Source organism: Oncorhynchus masou, chromosome 1 (genome assembly GCF_036934945.1).
Source record: "Oncorhynchus masou masou isolate Uvic2021 chromosome 1, UVic_Omas_1.1, whole genome shotgun sequence".
Classification (NCBI taxonomy): Eukaryota; Metazoa; Chordata; class Actinopteri; order Salmoniformes; family Salmonidae; genus Oncorhynchus; species Oncorhynchus masou.
This window is the reverse complement of record NC_088212.1, coordinates 79,129,024-79,151,141: the sequence shown is the minus strand read 5'-3', so window position 1 is coordinate 79,151,141 and position 22,118 is coordinate 79,129,024. Positions and strand designations below refer to the sequence as shown.

Genomic DNA, 22,118 nt, shown 5'->3' with positions numbered 1-22,118 from the left:
CTCCTACTCACACTCATGGGGACAGAAACCCAGGAAGTCTTTAGAGGAAAAAGAACAGCCATGTTGGCTCCTACTCACACTCATGGGGACAGAAACCCAGGAAGTCTTTAGAGGAAAAAGAACAGCCATGTTGGCTCCTACTCACACTCATGGGGACAGAAACCCAGGAAGTCTTTAGAGGAAAAAGAACAGCCATGTTGGCTCCTACTCACACTCATGGGGACAGAAACCGTATTTGCCGTCGTCGTCAAAGTTGTATGTGGTGGAGCACCAGAGGAATCCATCATCACGGCCCTGATTGGTACAGCTGTTGTACTCCTTCCCCATAAACATGAAGGGGAACTTACAGAACTCCCCCTCTGCATTACCAAACTTCACCTTCACAACTGTGGAGAGGAGGGGGGTGGGGGTGAGGGGAGAGGTGATGATCCAAAGAGCTCAAACAGAGCTGTTTCAGATACTGTGTGGTTCAGCTATCTCCATTTCTTTTGTGAAATGTTAACCGCAGATTGCTTTAAAAACGTGCCATGTATGATCATGAAAAAATAGGTGATAAGTAAAAACAAGTAGGTTTATATATTAGATCAGGATGAACTCGTATTTACAGACTTTATTTACAACTCAGACAGTACAGTCTCCAGTACCTTGTCCTTCTCCCAGGGTCCACTGCTCGTCGTCATCAAAGTGGGAGTCTCCTCCGGTGCCTGGTCCAGGAGCGAAGGCATGAGCCAGCAGACCATCTTTACCATCGAAGGGGTAGCCATCACCATGCTCTGTGGATTCACATAACAAGGGTCAAAACAAAAGGACTCAAGGCACAGATCAGTATACAATTACAGCCTTACTGGATGGATTCAACTCAGAATAGAACTGTTTCTGAAGTAGCTAGTGTTAGACTTTTTATTTTTTTACATTTTTATTTCACATTTATTTAACCAGGTAGGCAAGTTGAGAACAAGTTCTCATTTACAATTGCGACCTGGCCAGGATAAAGCAAAGCAGTTCGACACATACAACGACACAGAGTTACACATGGAGTAAAACAAACATACAGTCAATAATACAGTATAAACAAGTCTATATACGATGTGAGCAAATGAGGTGAGATAAGGGAGGTAAAGGCAAAAAAAGGCCATGGTGGCAAAGTAAATACAATATAGCAAGTAAAACACTGGAATGGTAGATTTGCAATGGAAGAATGTGCAAAGTAGAAATAAAAATAATGGGGTGCAAAGGAGCAAAATAAATAAATAAAATAAATAAATAAATACAGTAGGGAAAGAGGTAGTTGTTTGGGCTAAATTATAGGTGGGCGATGTACAGGTGCAGTAATCTGTGAGCTGGTCTGACAGTTGGTGCTTAAAGCTAGTGAGGGAGATAAGTGTTTCCAGTTTCAGAGATTTTTGTAGTTCGTTCCAGTCATTGGCAGCAGAGAACTGGAAGGAGTGTAGTGTAGATCACGTATGGGATGGTGCCATGAAGACATGTAATGAAAACACATCATTCTGGGCTTGTTTTGACCACAAGTCGGTCAGACAGTGACCTCCATATGTTCTTACCTGATGTCTGGCCTCGCCACGAGAATATTGACTTTATGTGAGACACAGGGATCCCAGAGAAAGAGCAACTAGTAACTCAGACATAGGCAGGCCTACGGTACTACACTATACGATTAGCAGCACTGAGCACCCATCATCTAATCTAGTTCCCAGCCACTTCCGCCCTTTTGCGCAATAGTCGGGTGATGAGTAGCCTGGTTAAACTAGTCTGAACGAAGGTGAGAGCAGAATTAAGTCTGGTTTAACTAGGCTACTCATCATCTGGCATTGCTGACGTTTCATACAGTACATTCAGCAGAATATAAAAGTCAAAATTGTTCTGTAATACCGTACCGTTGCGGCCAAAGTTAATCATGATGTCAGCCTCTCCATCCATGAGGCGGGTGAACTTGAGTGGGGTGACGTCACTCCAGACTTTGAAGGCCCTTAAGAAGGCGTCATCAATAGTTTCCTCGTCCAGGTCAGGAGAGTGGCCTAGAATCCTGAGAGGTGGAACACAGAGAGGAGAAGAAACTGTGGAGGAGACTCATTAAACAGCTCATCCCTGGCTGAAGATGTGCTGCATGATACATCTTACATAATGGAATATTACTGTGTGATTGACTAGGTATGCTTGAGGAAATACATGTACTACAAGCAGAAGAGGGACCAACGTCAGCATTTAAAAACCCTCAAACGTGAGATTCACCGATGTCAAAATGCAGAAGACAAAAGCTTGTACACCCATCTCTCTTCTATTTACAGGACAAAAGCAATAGAACAGAGCTTTCCTAAACTCCCCTTCTGGACATAAAGTCCATCAGTCTTCAGGCCTTGCCTATGACTCATGTGGTTAGAATGCTCCATGAGAGAGTCCAGCAACTAACCCCTGCTATGTGAGCCTGTTTGAGCAGGATAACGCTCTGCCTCTTGTTGTTTTGGTTAACTCCTCCCCATCTTTGTTTTTCTCCATGGTACATACAGTCTGAGTGGTCATGAGGACACAGAAAGGGCTGATGTAAACAACAGAACTTTACTCTCTTCTTAACCTCAAATAAAGCATATCAAACAAGCACATATTGTACAAGAATCTTGGAGTTAGCAGATTGTGGTTGGGTTGGTGGGCAGCACATAGTTGAGGTTTTCATCTCCCCAAAATAAAACTGCAGGGGCTGGAGGAGTCATTTCCTTAGTAATTTCCTTTGTTCAGCAGTCAGCACATTGTACAGCAACATAGGGAGTTATATGGAGTACAACCCTACTGCACATGGGGTTCAAAGCCTGTTGCACAACTCCCTATACCAGAACACTATTTGGGCCAAACGAACATGTTTTGACCACTGACCTGTAGGTGATGGCGTTTTGCTGCCACTTGGGTTTCCTGTGGAAGAAGTTGTATTGGGCAACATCAGGAACTCCACAGCGGGGCTTCTTCATGACCTCCACTGTCTTGGGGTCGATCTCGCCCGTCTCTTGCAGAGAGAAGAACTTCTGCATCTTCTTCAGGGTGTCTTTCAGCACCATGAGATTACATCTGTCTTGTGGGCAGCCATAGAACTTGTTCAGATAGTGCTGCAGAACAGAATAGAAGACAAGCCTATGAGTTGATATAGGATCTATTCTGATGTCTTCCTACTCTATATAGTGCATTCATCCATACTGTATCAATGAATACATGAACATTTGTGTGCATTACACAATGAAACATCCCCACTGGGCACAAATGTCAGTTCAATGTCTGTTCCACTTGGTTCAACGTAATTTCATTGAAATTAGTGGAAACAATGTTGATTCAACCAGTGTGTGCCCAGTGGGTATCCAACTATAAGGTCTGAAGCCAAAACATTATGAGTTTCATGAATGATTTGTCATTTTAAAGTAATTCACAAATGGTAGAATGGAATTTAAGTTCTATCTTCCTGAATTTATTGAAAATAACCGATAAAGAAGTTTGAAGAAAAAGTCAAATTACATTCCCACTATGAAAAGTTGTTTAAGGAACACTTACCAGAGCCACTTCTTTGTCTGTTTTTGGACTATCGTCTCCTGGGAACTTGATAATGGGCGAGGGGGCTGCAGAGGTTTTCTGGAGAAAGGCGATTAACTGTACCAAAAACACTTTGAGGACAAGGTGTCGGGGGCTAAATGCCGTCTGGCACCCCATCTTTCCCCGGTGGAGAATCGCTGTGTATGTAATCAGGATGGAGAAAAACAGAACGTTTCTGGGTTGGATGTCCTCTTGCCTCTTCTGTTGCTTTATTTTCTCATCAACGGGACATTCTGCACTGCAACCCAGGTCTGCTAACTCAGTTGTGCTTACACATGCAATTTTGTATGCTGCTTTCCACGGGAAGTGTAGGCTACAGACTGCGCAGTCTCCCCAAATCCGGGAACGTTGGAGAAATGTAACCGGAGACCTGTTCCAATTACGAGTTTACTGCGTAATTCCTAGCCTCCCTTGGCCTCTGTGGTCGGTGTTCTTTGCATTGTAGGCTAGGCCTATTCGTTGTATTTGCACATATATTGAAGCGTGTAAAATGATGGCACAAATCCAGCATAAATAGTAGATAGATTGACAATGAAACCAAACAGATAGGGAAAATTCAGCATAAAGAGTGCGCCTTTCTAGGCTACCGACGAACAGAAGCCATGGACCGCGGGACTCCAGGGAATGTCTTGTAACGCTTCGATCACACCGAAAGGGCATTGCGCAAAATGGTATTCAGCATCATCTGGATATGTATGTAACAAAAGTTCAACTTCTGCTCCCATTTCTGTCAAGCCGTCTACGCATAAAGTTTGACGCATACATTCGTTAAATCCAACGTATGCACCACACAGAACGCACAGCAACTGCAATGGTGCAAGCTAAACGCAGTGTTTCATTGGAAATTAATGTAATTCTGGTGTACCAAAATGCCATAACTCTGTAGGTGTGTTGGAAGGGTGGCGCAGCGAATTGCGCAAAATAGGCTTCAAGGTGAGCAGCGCCCCTCTTAAGACGTTTCTGATTATGTTAGCAAAACTCCTACAAAATCCGTTAGTAAAAATGTTTCCCTGACACCTGTTGCTGCAAGGAACAGTGCATTTAGTATCATAGACCTAGGTGTGGCTGACTACTTCATTCATAGAAAATAAGATGTTGTCTTGAAACTAAGAGTTATTCAGCTCTCAAAATAGGAGCACCCTATGAAGAACTATTTTTGGTTCCAGGTAGAACCCTTTTATTTCCAGGGAGAACCCTTTTGAGTTCCATGTAAAACTCTTTCCAGAGAGTTTTAAGGAGTTCTACCTGGAGCCAAAAAGGGTTCTACCTGGAACCAAAAAGGGTTCTCCTATGGGTGACCCGAAGAACCCTTTTGGAACCCTTTTTCTAAGAATGTACCTTAGCAAACTTAGACCGTCTCCTAATACTGTATCGTACCATAACAAAAAATACATACAAAAAAAGGTTATGTTAACTAAAAAAATATGTATAGCTTCAAATCATGATAAGAAAAGCAATGTTGTTCTCATAGACTAGGCTACATCAAGCACTAGCTATATCAAGCACTAATTCCATGTGAACTTGTCATGGAATGTACTTTATTCTGCTCTTTTTTTCCCAGCTTCTGAGAGTTTACAATTGGACCGTTTGCTGTTCGGACTCTGATGGTGAACAGTGGTGCCAATGCCAACCAATGGATGCAAAGTAAATCATCCCTTAATCTCTTCACACAGCCTCTGTGCTGATCTTGTGGGACTGTCTTTTTATTCCAAAATGTGCCTCTTGGAAAATGTATTATGGAAAATAAGTGATCATCTTGGAAAATAAGTAGTCTATTGCAAAACGAAGGCAATTTCATAATACGTCATCTCTAGTGTTGTCATGGAGATTAGAGACGATATATCAATATCGTGTGATAATCCCACCGATAACCGATATTCCTTATCTCATGCTTATCTGAACACTTGTGACCATTCTCATGATGTGTCATTATTGTCAGTGTGTAGGAAATCAACATTTGAAGCTCATTTCTTGGACAATTGCTCTTTTGGGTGGCAATTTAAGAGAACTCAGTGTGGAACAATGTCACTTTTTCATTTCCTGCTGTAATTGGCAGATATATTGGTATCGGTAAGTTTTGTCCTCCCTAAAATCGCGATATGACCCATTGGACCCATTGGCCCAATAATAGGTCTATGTTCATAGGCTGCTCGGTATGACAGGTTTGGTAGAGTATAGCAGCCTATACAACATAATGGCGGTTTGTTGAATGTGTCGAATGGCTCAACAACAGACATCGAGCAGCTTCTGCTTTGATCTTTTCCTTTCATTAGGACTTTACTTACATTTTGCATTTATTTAAATTGTAGTAGACCAAGGAAACCACCAGATAAAGTCATAAAATGTAAGCCATTACAACATTGCATACATGGAGGTCCTCTCAGTCTGGGCCAGATTATGCTCCATCTCTAAACTCTCAGTGTGATGCAATATGAGGTGAAAGGCTGACATCTGGTGGTCATGCTGTGTAAATACATTATGTACTGAGACAAGTGCAATCAGGAAAATCATGGGGAACTATTTAATTGGGCACCACACAAAGCAACATAGACTTTGGCTAGCTGTCAATATCTCACTAAGAAATGTGTTTTGTTTAAAGACATGTGTTTCTTGACTCATGTTTGCAACCTTTGTTTCCATACAGTATGCTACTGTACATTGTGCTGTATTGAACCAATGGCAATCTTGGCCCATATCATCAAGCTGAAGGCAGTCCCTTTAACATTGTATTCTTGAGCTGATGTTATACTCTAGAACAGATATATAGTAAGTAGCCTTCCACGAGCCAGAGCAGCTCATAGGAGCAGGAGCCTGTCCTGTCCTGTTCGGCGAGGCGGCTTGATGTACAACTACACGCCCTGGACAAGACACTAATCTATCTATCTTCTTAATGCTTAGTGCCAAGCAGGGACTTGGTTGGGGATCGAACTCCCAACCTTCCAACAGACATTTAACCACAAGGCCACTGAGTTGGTATAGATAAATAGGCCAATAGTATTTGCTCAAATTGAACCTCTTTGATGCTTCATCATGAAAGGGTTGTGGATTTGTATCATTTCCGTCTAGTGGCTGAACAAAGCCATGCATCTCTTTCTCATCAGTAGCTCACATAGAGCAACGCTAGGCCAGCCACATCACAGCCTCAGGTTCTCTAAGAGATATCCTAACTCCATTTGACATCTCTTTCTCATCAGTAGCTCACATAGAGCAACGCTAGGCCAGCCACATCACAGCCTCAGGTTCTCTAAGAGATATCCTAACTCCATTTGACATCTCTTTCATCAGTAGCATCAGTAGCTCAGGATCTCTAAGAGATATCCTAACTCCATTTGACATCTCTTTCTCATCAGTAGCTCATAGAGCAACGCTAGGCCAGCCACATCACAGCCTCCAGGATCTCTAAGAGATATCCTAACTCCATTTGACATCTCTTTCTCATCAGTAGCTCACATAGAGCAACGCTAGGCCAGCCACATCACAGCCTCAGGATCTCTAAGAGATATCCTAACTCCATTTGACATCTCTTTCTCATCAGTAGCTCACATAGAGCAACGCTAGGCCAGCCACATCACAGCCTCAGGATCTCTAAGAGATATCCTAACTCCATTTGACATCTCTTTCTCATCAGTAGCTCACATAGAGCAACGCTAGGCCAGCCACATCACAGCCTCAGGATCTCTAAGAGATATCCTAACTCCATTTGACATCTCTTTCTCATCAGTAGCTCACATAGAGCAACGCTAGGCCAGCCACATCACAGCCTCAGGATCTCTAAGAGATATCCTAACTCCATTTGACATCTCTTTCTCATCAGTAGCTCACATAGAGCAACGCTAGGCCAGCCACATCACAGCCTCAGGATCTCTAAGAGATATCCTAACTCCATTTGACATCTCTTTCTCATCAGTAGCTCACATAGAGCAACGCTAGGCCAGCCACATCACAGCCTCAGGATCTCTAAGAGATATCCTAACTCCATTTGACATCTCTTTCTCATCAGTAGCTCACATAGAGCAACGCTAGGCCAGCCACATCACAGCCTCAGGTTCTCTAAGAGATATCCTAACTCCATTTGACATCTCTTTCTCATCAGTAGCTCACAACGCTAGGCCAGCCACATCACAGCCTCAGGATCTCTAAGAGATATCCTAACTCCATTTGACATCATCAGTAGCCTAGAGCAACGGAGCCACATCACAGCCTCAGGATCTCTAAGAGATATCCTAACTCCATTTGACATCTCTTTCTCATCAGTAGCTCACATAGAGCAACGCTAGGCCAGCCACATCACAGCCTCAGGATCTCTAAGAGATATCCTAACTCCATTTGACATCTCTTTCTCATCAGTAGCTCACATAGAGCAACGCTAGGCCAGCCACATCACAGCCTCAGGATCTCTAAGAGATATCCTAACTCCATTTGACATCTCTTTCTCATCAGTAGCTCACATAGAGCAACGCTAGGCCAGCCACATCACAGCCTCAGGATCTCTAAGAGATATCCTAACTCCATTTGACATCTCTTTCTCATCAGTAGCTCACATAGAGCAACGCTAGGCCAGCCACATCACAGCCTCAGGATCTCTAAGAGATATCCTAACTCCATTTGACATCTCTTTCTCATCAGTAGCTCACATAGAGCAACGCTAGGCCAGCCACATCACAGCCTCAGGATCTCTAAGAGATATCCTAACTCCATTTGACATCTCTTTCTCATCAGTAGCTCACATAGAGCAACGCTAGGCCAGCCACATCACAGCCTCAGGATCTCTAAGAGATATCCTAACTCCATTTGACATCTCTTTCTCATCAGTAGCTCACATAGAGCAACGCTAGGCCAGCCACATCACAGCCTCAGGATCTCTAAGAGATATCCTAACTCCATTTGACATCTCTTTCTCATCAGTAGCTCACATAGAGCAACGCTAGGCCAGCCACAGCCTCAGGATCTCTAAGAGATATCCTACATCACAGTAGCCTCAGGCCAGCCACATCACAGCCTCAGGATCTCTAAGAGATATCCTAACTCCATTTGACATCTCTTTCTCATCAGTAGCTCACATAGAGCAACGCTAGGCCAGCCACATCACAGCCTCAGGATCTCTAAGAGATATCCTAACTCCATTTGACATCTCTTTCTCATCAGTAGCTCACATAGAGCAACGCTAGGCCAGCCACATCACAGCCTCAGGATCTCTAAGAGATATCCTAACTCCATTTGACATCTCTTTCTCATCAGTAGCTCACATAGAGCAACGCTAGGCCAGCCACATCACAGCCTCAGGATCTCTAAGAGATATCCTAACTCCATTTGACATCTCTTTCTCATCAGTAGCTCACATAGAGCAACGCTAGGCCAGCCACATCACAGCCTCAGGATCTCTAAGAGATATCCTAACTCCATTTGACATCTCTTTCTCATCAGTAGCTCACATAGAGCAACGCTAGGCCAGCCACATCACAGCCTCAGGATCTCTAAGAGATATCCTAACTCCATTTGACATCTCTTTCTCATCAGTAGCTCATCAGTAGGCCAGCCACATCACAGCCTCAGGATCTCTAAGAGATATCCTAACTCCATTTGACATCTCTTTCTCATCAGTAGCTCACATAGAGCAACGCTAGGCCAGCCACATCACAGCCTCAGGATCTCTAAGAGATATCCTAACTCCATTTGACATCTCTTTCTCATCAGTAGCTCACATAGAGCAACGCTAGGCCAGCCACATCACAGCCTCAGGATCTCTAAGAGATATCCTAACTCCATTTGACATCTCTTTCTCATCAGTAGCTCACATAGAGCAACGCTAGGCCAGCCACATCACAGCCTCAGGATCTCTAAGAGATATCCTAACTCCATTTGACATCTCTTTCTCATCAGTAGCTCACATAGAGCAACGCTAGGCCAGCCACATCACAGCCTCAGGATCTCTAAGAGATATCCTAACTCCATTTGACATCTCTTTCTCATCAGTAGCTCACATAGAGCAACGCTAGGCCAGCCACATCACAGCCTCAGGATCTCTAAGAGATATCCTAACTCCATTTGACATCTCTTTCTCATCAGTAGCTCACATAGAGCAACGCTAGGCCAGCCACATCACAGCCTCAGGATCTCTAAGAGATATCCTAACTCCATTTGACATCTCTTTCTCATCAGTAGCTCACATAGAGCAACGCTAGGCCAGCCACATCACAGCCTCAGGATCTCTAAGAGATATCCTAACTCCATTTGACATCTCTTTCTCATCAGTAGCTCACATAGAGCAACGCTAGGCCAGCCACATCACAGCCTCAGGATCTCTAAGAGATATCCTAACTCCATTTGACATCTCTTTCTCATCAGTAGCTCACATAGAGCAACGCTAGGCCAGCCACATCACAGCCTCAGGATCTCTAAGAGATATCCTAACTCCATTTGACATCTCTTTCTCATCAGTAGCTCACATAGAGCAACGCTAGGCCAGCCACATCACAGCCTCAGGATCTCTAAGAGATATCCTAACTCCATTTGACATCTCTTTCTCATCAGTAGCTCACATAGAGCAACGCTAGGCCAGCCACATCACAGCCTCAGGATCTCTAAGAGATATCCTAACTCCATTTGACATCTCTTTCTCATCAGTAGCTCACATAGAGCAACGCTAGGCCAGCCACATCACAGCCTCAGGATCTCTAAGAGATATCCTAACTCCATTTGACATCTCTTTCTCATCAGTAGCTCACATAGAGCAACGCTAGGCCAGCCACATCACAGCCTCAGGATCTCTAAGAGATATCCTAACTCCATTTGACATCTCTTTCTCATCAGTAGCTCACATAGAGCAACGCTAGGCCAGCCACATCACAGCCTCAGGATCTCTAAGAGATATCCTAACTCCATTTGACATCTCTTTCTCATCAGTAGCTCACATAGAGCAACGCTAGGCCAGCCACATCACAGCCTCAGGATCTCTAAGAGATATCCTAACTCCATTTGACATCTCTTTCTCATCAGTAGCTCACATAGAGCAACGCTAGGCCAGCCACATCACAGCCTCAGGATCTCTAAGAGATATCCTAACTCCATTTGACATCTCTTTCTCATCAGTAGCTCACATAGAGCAACGCTAGGCCAGCCACATCACAGCCTCAGGATCTCTAAGAGATATCCTAACTCCATTTGACATCTCTTTCTCATCAGTAGCTCACATAGAGCAACGCTAGGCCAGCCACATCACAGCCTCAGGATCTCTAAGAGATATCCTAACTCCATTTGACATCTCTTTCTCATCAGTAGCTCACATAGAGCAACGCTAGGCCAGCCACATCACAGCCTCAGGATCTCTAAGAGATATCCTAACTCCATTTGACATCTCTTTCTCATCAGTAGCTCACATAGAGCAACGCTAGGCCAGCCACATCACAGCCTCAGGATCTCTAAGAGATATCCTAACTCCATTTGACATCTCTTTCTCATCAGTAGCTCACATAGAGCAACGCTAGGCCAGCCACATCACAGCCTCAGGATCTCTAAGAGATATCCTAACTCCATTTGACATCTCTTTCTCATCAGTAGCTCACATAGAGGCAACGCTAGGCCAGCCACATCACAGCCTCAGGATCTCTAAGAGATATCCTAACTCCATTTGACATCTCTTTCTCATCAGTAGCTCACATAGAGCAACGCTAGGCCAAGCCACATCACAGCCTCAGGATCTCTAAGAGATATCCTAACTCCATTTGACATCTCTTTCTCATCAGTAGCTCACATAGAGCAACGCTAGGCCAGCCACATCACAGCCTCAGGATCTCTAAGAGATATCCTAACTCCATTTGACATCTCTTTCTCATCAGTAGCTCACATAGAGCAACGCTAGGCCAGCCACATCACAGCCTCAGGATCTCTAAGAGATATCCTAACTCCATTTGACATCTCTTTCTCATCAGTAGCTCACATAGAGCAACGCTAGGCCAGCCACATCACAGCCTCAGGATCTCTAAGAGATATCCTAACTCCATTTGACATCTCTTTCTCATCAGTAGCTCACATAGAGCAACGCTAGGCCAGCCACATCACAGCCTCAGGATCTCTAAGAGATATCCTAACTCCATTTGACATCTCTTTCTCATCAGTAGCTCACATAGAGCAACGCTAGGCCAGCCACATCACAGCCTCAGGATCTCTAAGAGATATCCTAACTCCATTTGACATCTCTTTCTCATCAGTAGCTCACATAGAGCAACGCTAGGCCAGCCACATCACAGCCTCAGGATCTCTAAGAGATATCCTAACTCCATTTGACATCTCTTTCTCATCAGTAGCTCACATAGAGCAACGCTAGGCCAGCCACATCACAGCCTCAGGATCTCTAAGAGATATCCTAACTCCATTTGACATCTCTTTCTCATCAGTAGCTCACATAGAGCAACGCTAGGCCAGCCACATCACAGCCTCAGGATCTCTAAGAGATATCCTAACTCCATTTGACATCTCTTTCTCATCAGTAGCTCACATAGAGCAACGCTAGGCCAGCCACATCACAGCCTCAGGATCTCTAAGAGATATCCTAACTCCATTTGACATCTCTTTCTCATCAGTAGCTCACATAGAGCAACGCTAGGCCAGCCACATCACAGCCTCAGGATCTCTAAGAGATATCCTAACTCCATTTGACATCTCTTTCTCATCAGTAGCTCACATAGAGCAACGCTAGGCCAGCCACATCACAGCCTCAGGATCTCTAAGAGATATCCTAACTCCATTTGACATCTCTTTCTCATCAGTAGCTCACATAGAGCAACGCTAGGCCAGCCACATCACAGCCTCAGGATCTCTAAGAGATATCCTAACTCCATTTGACATCTCTTTCTCATCAGTAGCTCACATAGAGCAACGCTCAGGCCAGCCATCACAGCCTCAGGATCTCTCTAAGAGATATCCTAACTCCATTTGACATCTCTTTCTCATCAGTAGCTCACATAGAGCAACGCTAGGCCAGCCACATCACAGCCTCAGGATCTCTAAGAGATATCCTAACTCCATTTGACATCTCTTTCTCATCAGTAGCTCACATAGAGCAACGCTAGGCCAGCCACATCACAGCCTCAGGATCTCTAAGAGATATCCTAACTCCATTTGACATCTCTTTCTCATCAGTAGCTCACATAGAGCAACGCTAGGCCAGCCACATCACAGCCTCAGGATCTCTAAGAGATATCCTAACTCCATTTGACATCTCTTTCTCATCAGTAGCTCACATAGAGCAACGCTAGGCCAGCCACATCACAGCCTCAGGATCTCTAAGAGATATCCTAACTCCATTTGACATCTCTTTCTCATCAGTAGCTCACATAGAGCAACGCTAGGCCAGCCACATCACAGCCTCAGGATCTCTAAGAGATATCCTAACTCCATTTGACATCTCTTTCTCATCAGTAGCTCACATAGAGCAACGCTAGGCCAGCCACATCACAGCCTCAGGATCTCTAAGAGATATCCTAACTCCATTTGACATCTCTTTCTCATCAGTAGCTCACATAGAGCAACGCTAGGCCAGCCACATCACAGCCTCAGGATCTCTAAGAGATATCCTAACTCCATTTGACATCTCTTTCTCATCAGTAGCTCACATAGAGCAACGCTAGGCCAGCCACATCACAGCCTCAGGATCTCTAAGAGATATCCTAACTCCATTTGACATCTCTTTCTCATCAGTAGCTCACATAGAGCAACGCTAGGCCAGCCACATCACAGCCTCAGGATCTCTAAGAGATATCCTAACTCCATTTGACATCTCTTTCTCATCAGTAGCTCACATAGAGCAACGCTAGGCCAGCCACATCACAGCCTCAGGATCTCTAAGAGATATCCTAACTCCATTTGACATCTCTTTCTCATCAGTAGCTCACATAGAGCGCTAGGCCAGCCACATCACAGCCTCAGGATCTCTAAGAGATATCCTAACTCCATTTGACATCTCTTTCTCATCAGTAGCTCACATAGAGCAACGCTAGGCCAGCCACATCACAGCCTCAGGATCTCTAAGAGATATCCTAACTCCATTTGACATCTCTTTCTCATCAGTAGCTCACATAGAGCAACGCTAGGCCAGCCACATCACAGCCTCAGGATCTCTAAGAGATATCCTAACTCCATTTGACATCTCTTTCTCATCAGTAGTTCACATAGAGCAACGCTAGGCCAGCCACATCACAGCCTCAGGATCTCTAAGAGATATCCTAACTCCATTTGACATCTCTTTCTCATCAGTAGTTCACATAGAGCAACGCTAAGCCACATCACAGCCTCAGGTTCTCTAAGAGATATCCTAACTCCATTTGACATCTCTTTCTCATCAGTAGTTCACATAGAGCAACGCTAGGCCAGCCACATCACAGCCTCAGGATCTCTAAGAGATATCCTAACTCCATTTGACATCTCTTTCTCATCAGTAGCTCACATAGAGCAACGCTAGGCCAGCCACATCACAGCCTCAGGATCTCTAAGAGATATCCTAACTCCATTTGACATCTCTTTCTCATCAGTAGTTCACATAGAGCAACGCTAGGCCAGCCACATCACAGCCTCAGGTTCTCTAAGAGATATCCTAACTCCATTTGACATCTCTTTCTCATCAGTAGCTCACATAGAGCAACGCTAGGCCAGCCACATCACAGCCTCAGGATCTCTAAGAGATATCCTAACTCCATTTGACATCTCTTTCTCATCAGTAGCTCACATAGAGCAACGCTAGGCCAGCCACATCACAGCCTCAGGATCTCTAAGAGATATCCTAACTCCATTTGACATCTCTTTGTTTCTCCTATCACCGTGGATTACCCCTGACAGTATAACTGTGGACTGACTCCTTAATAGAGGAAGCCAAAGGACTTTACCCAGAGATCTGACAGACAGACAGACAGACAGACAGACAGACAGACGGATATACTGTAGCTAGCAAATAGGATTTCTGTGGCTTATCTCACAAACCAATTTCCTGTGCTTTTAGCCAAGAGTAAAGTTAATTTTTCATAGCATAGGCCTGTTTGTGGCTGAAGCAGAGTAAATGTAACATCCATTTGCCTACAATATCCTGGGCCTGTCACTGCAGAGCAGGGCTTCATTTCATGCACTGATACATGCAGCCATCTGCGCAGACTGACACGCAGGGAGTGGGACACACACACACACACACACACACACACACACACACACACACACACACACACACACACACACACACACACACACACACACACACACACACACACACACACACACACACACACACACACACACACACACACACTCACACACACACACTCACAGATCTCTCAAAGCTCTGACAAATAGAGAGGGATGCCCATTAAATGTACATGCACCCTGCCTTCTCCAAATAGAAAATGCTGAGGCGTGTAAACTTGGGTAACAGCTAAGTGAATGCCTTTGTGCATATGAATGCAAATTTGCGGGGGATACGGGCATAAAGAGATTGAGATGATAAACTTTGATTTGCATGTAAATTGTTTCTTTTATTCTCTGTTTGTTTACTGCCACAGCTCCTTTAGATTGAAGGCAGCGACTCTCAAGTTCTCGCTCCTCCATGTGTGCGTGTGTGTGTGTTCTTCTTGTTTTGATTGCAAATGTCTGCATGTGTTGCTCTCCTCCTTTGTGTTTTATGTCGTCCTGATGGTTGACTTTTAAAGGGAAACAAACCTGATTGTAATAGAATATGCCATATAGTACTTCTATAATTTACAGTATATAACTTCATACATAGCACAGGGCCTAAACATAATCATATAAACATCCCACATATATTTGCTTTACAGTTTTTTACAATCACTTTGGCACTAATTTCGGAGCCTTGATGTCATTTCTCAAAACTCTAGACACAAAACTCACAACCAATGATCAAAATGCAAATTCTTCAAAACTCTAACACTTTTTCCAATTTCTTGGATACAATACACATAAAGCTAAGAACATTTGTTCAGCCTGAATTATTCATGGTGTTGTATGTTAAGAGATGCCCTTCTGCACACCACTGTTTTAAACAGCTGTTATTTGAGCATTTGTTGCCTTTCTGTTAGCTTGAATGAGTCTGGACATTCTCCTCTGATCTCTCTCATTAACAAGGTGGTTTTGCCCACAGAACTGCCGCTCACTGAATGTGTTTTGTTTATCGCACCATTCTATGTAAACTCTAGAGACTGTAGTGCATAAAAATCCCAGGAAGGCAGCCGTTTCTGAGATGCTGGAATCACCATGTTTATTTTTTATTTTTTTATTTCACCTTTATTTAACCAGGTAGGCTAGTTGAGAACAAGTTCTTATTTGCAACTGCGACCTGGCCAAGATAAAGCGTAGCAATTCGACACATGCAACAACACAGAGTTACACATGGAATCAACAAAACATACAGTCAATAATACAGTAGAACAAAAGAAAACAAAAATTCTATATACAGTGAGTGCAAATATGTGTGGCATCAACAATCATACCACGGTCAAAGTTGCTTAGATTACTCATCTTGCCTGATCTAATGTTTGGTCGAACAATATTTAAATCTCTACTCTATACTCTCTATATTGAGTTGCAGGCAGCCACATGATTCGCTGTTCGAATGAAACATTCCTTGATGAGCTAAATCAGGTCTGTAGAGCTGATGACATTTTACTGTATTTTTTTCTTTTTTGTAGCTAATTATTTTTGCTTTGATTCAAAGAAACCTATGTTGTGATTTTATTGTATTTCATCAATTAATGTCATATTTTGTTCAATGATTCCACTGTGTCTGTAGTATTCTCTCTACTAGTCCTTTTACAGTGATGTATTTACGTGTAGTAGCATAATGAAACATGTGCCACATATTTTGTACTACAATATTTAATGATTGTACGAACAACTACACAGTCAAACGATCGGTATCTTGTGTGTGGGTGATCTAAATGAATGGTCCTATGGTATTTCATGATAAATTAGTGATTCTGCAAGTGCAAGGTTTCTTTAAAGATATGAATGTACAATGAAATGTTTTGAACATTGGACAGCCTGTGTTTCAAGTGATGACCGTTTTGAATTTTGTCTAGAGCTTTGAAAAATGACGACAAGGTTCTGAAATTAGTGTCAAAGTGATTGTAAAAAACTGTAATGACTAGCAGAGATTGTTTTCCATAGGGAAGATGTTCAGTTTGATGTGCAATATGCTTACTCTAGTCTTCTCAAATCAAATTGTATTTGTCACATGCTCCAAATACAACAGGTGTAGGTAGACCTTACCTTGAAATGCAAACTTACAAGCCATTAAAACCTGTCTAGGACTGGGGTTCCGCTAGCGGAATTCTCGTTAATCCAGCCACAGTGTCTGATTTCAAAAATGCTTTACGGCGAAAGCTCCACAAACTATTATGTTAGGTCACCACCAAGCCACAGAAAAACCCAGCCATTCTTCCAGCCAAAGAGAGGAGTCACAAAAAGCACAAATAGAGATAAATTAATCACTAACCTCTTCATCTGATGACACTCATAGGACTTCATGTTACACAATACATGTATGTTTTGTTCGATAAAGTGCATATTTATATAAAAATAATCTAATTTTACATTGCCACGTTATGTTCAGTAGTTCTAAAACATGCGGTGATTGTGCAGAGAGCCACATGAATTCACAGAAATAAATGTTGATGAAAATTCAAGTGTTATGCATGGAACACTTCTCCTTAATGCAACCGCTGTGTCATATTTCAAAAAATCTTTACGGAAATAGCATAATCTGAGTACGGCGCTCAGAGCCCAAACCAGCCAAAATAAATATCCGCCATGTTGAGCAGTCAACATTAGTCAAAAATAGCATTATAAATATTCACTTACCTTTGATGATCTTCATCAGAATGCACTCCCAGGAATCGCAGTTCCACAATAAATGTTTGTTTTGTTCGATAATGTCCATAATTTATGTCCAAATAGCTTCTTTTGTTAGGGTGTTTTTCGAAACAAATCCAAACGCGCGTTCAGGTCCAGTCGGACGAAAAGTTCAATAAGTTATATTACAGGTCAAAGAAACTTGTCAAACTAAGTATAGAATCAATCTTTAGGATGTTTTTATCATAAATGTTCAATAATGTTCCAACTGGAGAATTCCATTGTCTGTAGAAAAGCAATGGAATGAGAGATACCTCTCATGTGAACGCGCATGACTGAGAACGAGGCTGCTGCCAGACCCCTTAGTCAAACAGCTCTCATTCGCTCCCACTTCCCAGTAGAAGCCTGAAACAATGTTCTAAAGATGGTTGACATCTAGTGGAAGCCTTAGGAAGTGCAAAATAACCCATATCACACTGTGTATTCGATAGGGGCTGAGTTCAAAAACTACAAACCTCAGATTTCCCACTTCCGGTTAGTTTTTTTCTCAGGTTTTTGCCTGCCATATGAGTTAGGTTATACGCACAGACATCATTCAAACAGTTTTAGAAATGTCAGAGTGTTTTCTACCAATACTAATAATAATATGCATATATTAGCATCTGGGACTGAGTAGGAGGCAGTTTACTCTTGGCACACTATTCATCCAAAAGTGAAAATGCTGCCCCCTATCCAAAAAAAGTTTTAAACCAACAATGCAGTTCAAGAAATAGAGTTAAGAAAATATTTACTAACTAACCTAAAGTACAAAATAAAATGAAAAGTAACTCAATTAAAATAACAATAACGAGGCTATATATAGGGTTACAGCTTAGTCAATGTAATTTGTACATGTACAAAAAGTACAAAATGACATGTATATAAGAATTTTTGTTGTTGTAGTTTTACCTTTATTTTACTGGGCAAGTCAGTTAAGAACAAATTCTTATTTTCAATGACGGCCTAGGAACAGTGGGTTACCTGCCTGTTCAGTGGCAGAACGGTAGATTTTTTACCTTGTCAGCTCGGGGATTTGAACTTGCAACCTTTCGGTTACTAGTCCAATGCTCTAACCACTAGGCTACACTAGTTGTGACATTAACATAAGAATTTTCAAAAAATTTGAATTTAAGTTAAATGTTTTAATTCTAATTTGTAAGTGTGCATGAAGGTGTCTATAATATAATTTTAAAAATATATACAACGGTGGGGGAGTGCCAAGATGGAGGCACGGTGGCTTCAAAACAGCACCCCCTGTCAGTCATTTAGTGTATGTATAAACACACACACACACACACACACACACACACACACACACACACACACACACACACACACACACACACACACACACACACACACACACACACACACACGCATGCAGATCCTCTGATGAATCACCAAACCTCTTCATGATTCTCTAAATGTCCAACCTGGTAAAAGTCACAGTTCCTCTACATACACTTCCACCCTCTCCTCTCACTCAAAGTTGTGGAGAGGTTCTGGTAGTAGTAGAACTTAGGAGGATGGAGTGGCACACACAGCTTTGAGTGAAACAGACTGGAACTGGAAAAGCCATGTCCCTCTTTGCATTCCTTAGTGTTTGAGTCGATGTGTTGGAATGGAATCATAGTTGTTATGTTGAGAGCAATAAAGACTGATGCAGAGAGGTTGATAATCAGTCTGGTAGGATTGGTTGATTGAAATGATTAAGCAATGGTTGCTGAGCAAACAAATCCCAACATCTTCCCCCTGACCAATTCATTTATTTTAGGTTAGATCATTTGGCTAAGCACTGTGTTAGCGAATAGTATGACGCATATTATATCACTCAGTTTGAAACATTGTGATGATGAATTATAGAACATACATCCATTATCTTGGACATATTTCATTTATAAGCACACTAAGACAGTTCAGCACTGCTGGGTCATTATTGTTGCATATTGTGTCACTGCTCCTCTCCACACCTGGGTTCAAATACTATTTAAAAACATTTACAATCCTTTATATGTACTTGGTTGAGCTTGCCTGTCACAATTAACCAATAGAATAGTCCCGAAAGTGTAAACCCTTCCCATCTGGCACTTTTATATAATACACTTTTATTAATATTTCACGTATTTGAAATATTTAAAATAGTATTTGAACCCAGGTCTGCTCCTCTTGGATGCTTGCAAACTACCAAAGTTTGTTGAAATGCAATGAATCACAGCTTTTGACTGACTGACGTGTTGTATGTGAAATCTGAGAGCCTGGCCCAGAGAGCAACATGAACAGAATTGTTTTATTTAATGCTTTTCCCCTCCATTCTGTTTCTCTTTTAGTGTTGACGTGTAAACACTGATGCAATAACGCATTCCATTATAGCGCTGAGAGGAAGAGACTTGCGTCTCGTCTCCCGTGGCTCCTCTCCATCTCAATAATAGGTCAACAGCTATTTGAAAAATGTATAACATTTTGGGCAGTTGCAAAGGTTAGCAGCGGTGGCGGCGCTCCGAGATGCAATTGGAGCTCAGATCAGCAGTGAATCTCTATGGAGATGAGGGAGGAATAGGTGGCTTTGATGAGTGCAGCATGTAAATGATTTGAATTGTGTTTATAGGACATGGGGCCGACCCCGGCCCTGCGTCACTACAAGGCAGAGATCCTCATGCACCTGCTGCTCCACTCTGTGGTGGGGCCTCGCAAATACACATCATAGAAATTACCAAGAGAGAGCAAGGCATCAGAACCCAGTCTTTGGGCTTTATTCTCTCTCTCTCTCATTTATTTGTTTTCTTCCTTAACCTCCATGACTGTCAGACAACAGGGATTTAGATTAGGCATCAGAGTTTTTAATGTGAAGTAGTACATATATCATTTTGTCATCTCAATAGAAGACAGCTAAACAATCCGTTTGTAAAAGAATCAGCACCACTAGGCAATGATGGCACCGTTGGGCCTGTTTGTACAGTATATGTTTTAGAGAAATTCAAATATTGATGCCTTTTTCACGTCTAAGACAAATTACTCTCGAAAGATATCCCAGAGAGGTACATACCCGGACATGGAAATGAAATATGAATGCTTACCTTGAATTGCTTTTAGTAATTGTAAAATATTCAAAGTGGTATTTATGGAATGAAAGCCTCACTCCCCTGCTTGCTATGCACAAGCTGGCAGGTTGACAGTAGGGGATTACTTTGTCAGTGGGTGTTCTGATTCGGCCGTCACAGAAGAAAATGAATAGCCTTGATAAGTCATGTTCAGGTTTGGATGTACCTGCACCGATGGTGAGGGATGTGAATGAAATATGATGTAAGTGAGTGAAAGCATTCTGTCTGACAGTTCTAAGAGCTCTGCTGCAGATTAGCTCCTGGTGCTGTTTGTACATGTCAGGTGGAGACAGGGACAATTGTGTTTCTAGTGATTACTGTTTGTTAAGGAAATTATCATGATGAGTAGAAATTAATTACATGTAGTCAATCAATGTTCTTAATTTCTTTACCCATGGCTTGTGTATGATTTAAAGAGCATATCACGTTTTGTTTTAAAGAGCTATAATGTATTTTCCAGAGTCCTATTTCTGATCCCAAGCTAGTAATTTAGCTTCCTTCCTTCTTCAAAAGATTGACATATGTCAAAAGTGCTTTGTGATAGAAGAACACATGTGAGATTCCATATTTTAGTAAATCCGCTCCAGTTGTTAGGTTTGACCTATAGTAAATCTCATGAGAAAAGAAAATGATGGTAGAATAGTAACTACCTGATGACTGACTCTTAATGGAGGGTATGTATAGGCACTTTAGAAGGACATGTTCCCATGCCCTCTGGGGAGAGGGAGAGCAGATGCCAAGGCCCAGGCCAGGAGAACACAAATCCCTCTTTGAACATGAGGTGGTGGAGCGTCTCTCTAATCCATTCTCCCTTCTCTCCTTCTTTCCAGGGGGCTCGTATCATCACCTTCCTGGCACTAATGTATTCCAACCCTAGTCTGTCGTCTTAATAATGTGTTGTTTTTTGTGTGTTTTTTGTGGGGGAGTATGACATTGTGTGTGTGGGTGTGTGACACTGTATGCGACAGTGTGTGTGTGTGTGTATGTGTGATTGTGCTGTGATTGTGATGTGTGTGACACTGTGTGTGTCTGTGTGTGCTTAGTGGCTGAGATGACCTCATCATTGAGTATATATAGCCTGTCTGCCTCTCTCTAGTCTACTGTGAGGTCTCCAGCAGTCTGTCCCTCAGGCTCGGCTCTTAATTCAGAGAATGTGTAATACACCCAGGTAAGCAGGTTTAATCTGCTTTGGGCTTGCATACAGAGCAGACAGAATTTGATTTGATTGGATGTGTATCTACCCGCTTTACATCAAACAGCACATTTCAACAGCTGGCCTCAATATGAGTTTTGACATGTTTTTTTTCTCTTTTCTTTTAAACTTAAATCTCCCTCACATCCGAACTGGTTCAAACAAATGTCCCTCAGTCACCTTATTGGCCCGGCTTCCTGGAAAAACATAATAGCTATAAAGCTCAATATGGCATTGTTATGGTTACGTACCCTCTGTCACAAATTCCAGACAGAAGTGAATTTCCTATTCCCTGTCAATAACACCCAGAGTATCACCTCTGAAAGTGAGGAAGCGTGATTCAATAAACCTGTCACTTA

The 22,118-nt window shown here is 42.6% G+C and overlaps 1 protein-coding gene across 1 annotated transcript in view; it reads right to left on the bottom strand.

Moving 5' to 3' along the window:
• Positions 1-3,929, bottom strand: part of LOC135551217 (72 kDa type IV collagenase-like) — a 40,499-nt gene extending 36,570 nt beyond the window's left edge. Inside the window, exons 1-5 of the mRNA XM_064982543.1 lie at positions 3,547-3,929; positions 2,884-3,110; positions 1,893-2,041; positions 645-773; positions 213-386 (exon numbers count right to left, since the gene is read on the bottom strand). Of these exons, the coding sequence (XP_064838615.1) occupies positions 213-386; positions 645-773; positions 1,893-2,041; positions 2,884-3,110; positions 3,547-3,702 (835 nt within the window). The 5' untranslated portion in view covers positions 3,703-3,929. The remainder of the gene's footprint in view (positions 1-212; positions 387-644; positions 774-1,892; positions 2,042-2,883; positions 3,111-3,546) is intronic.
• Positions 3,930-22,118: the final 18,189 nt, after the last annotated feature.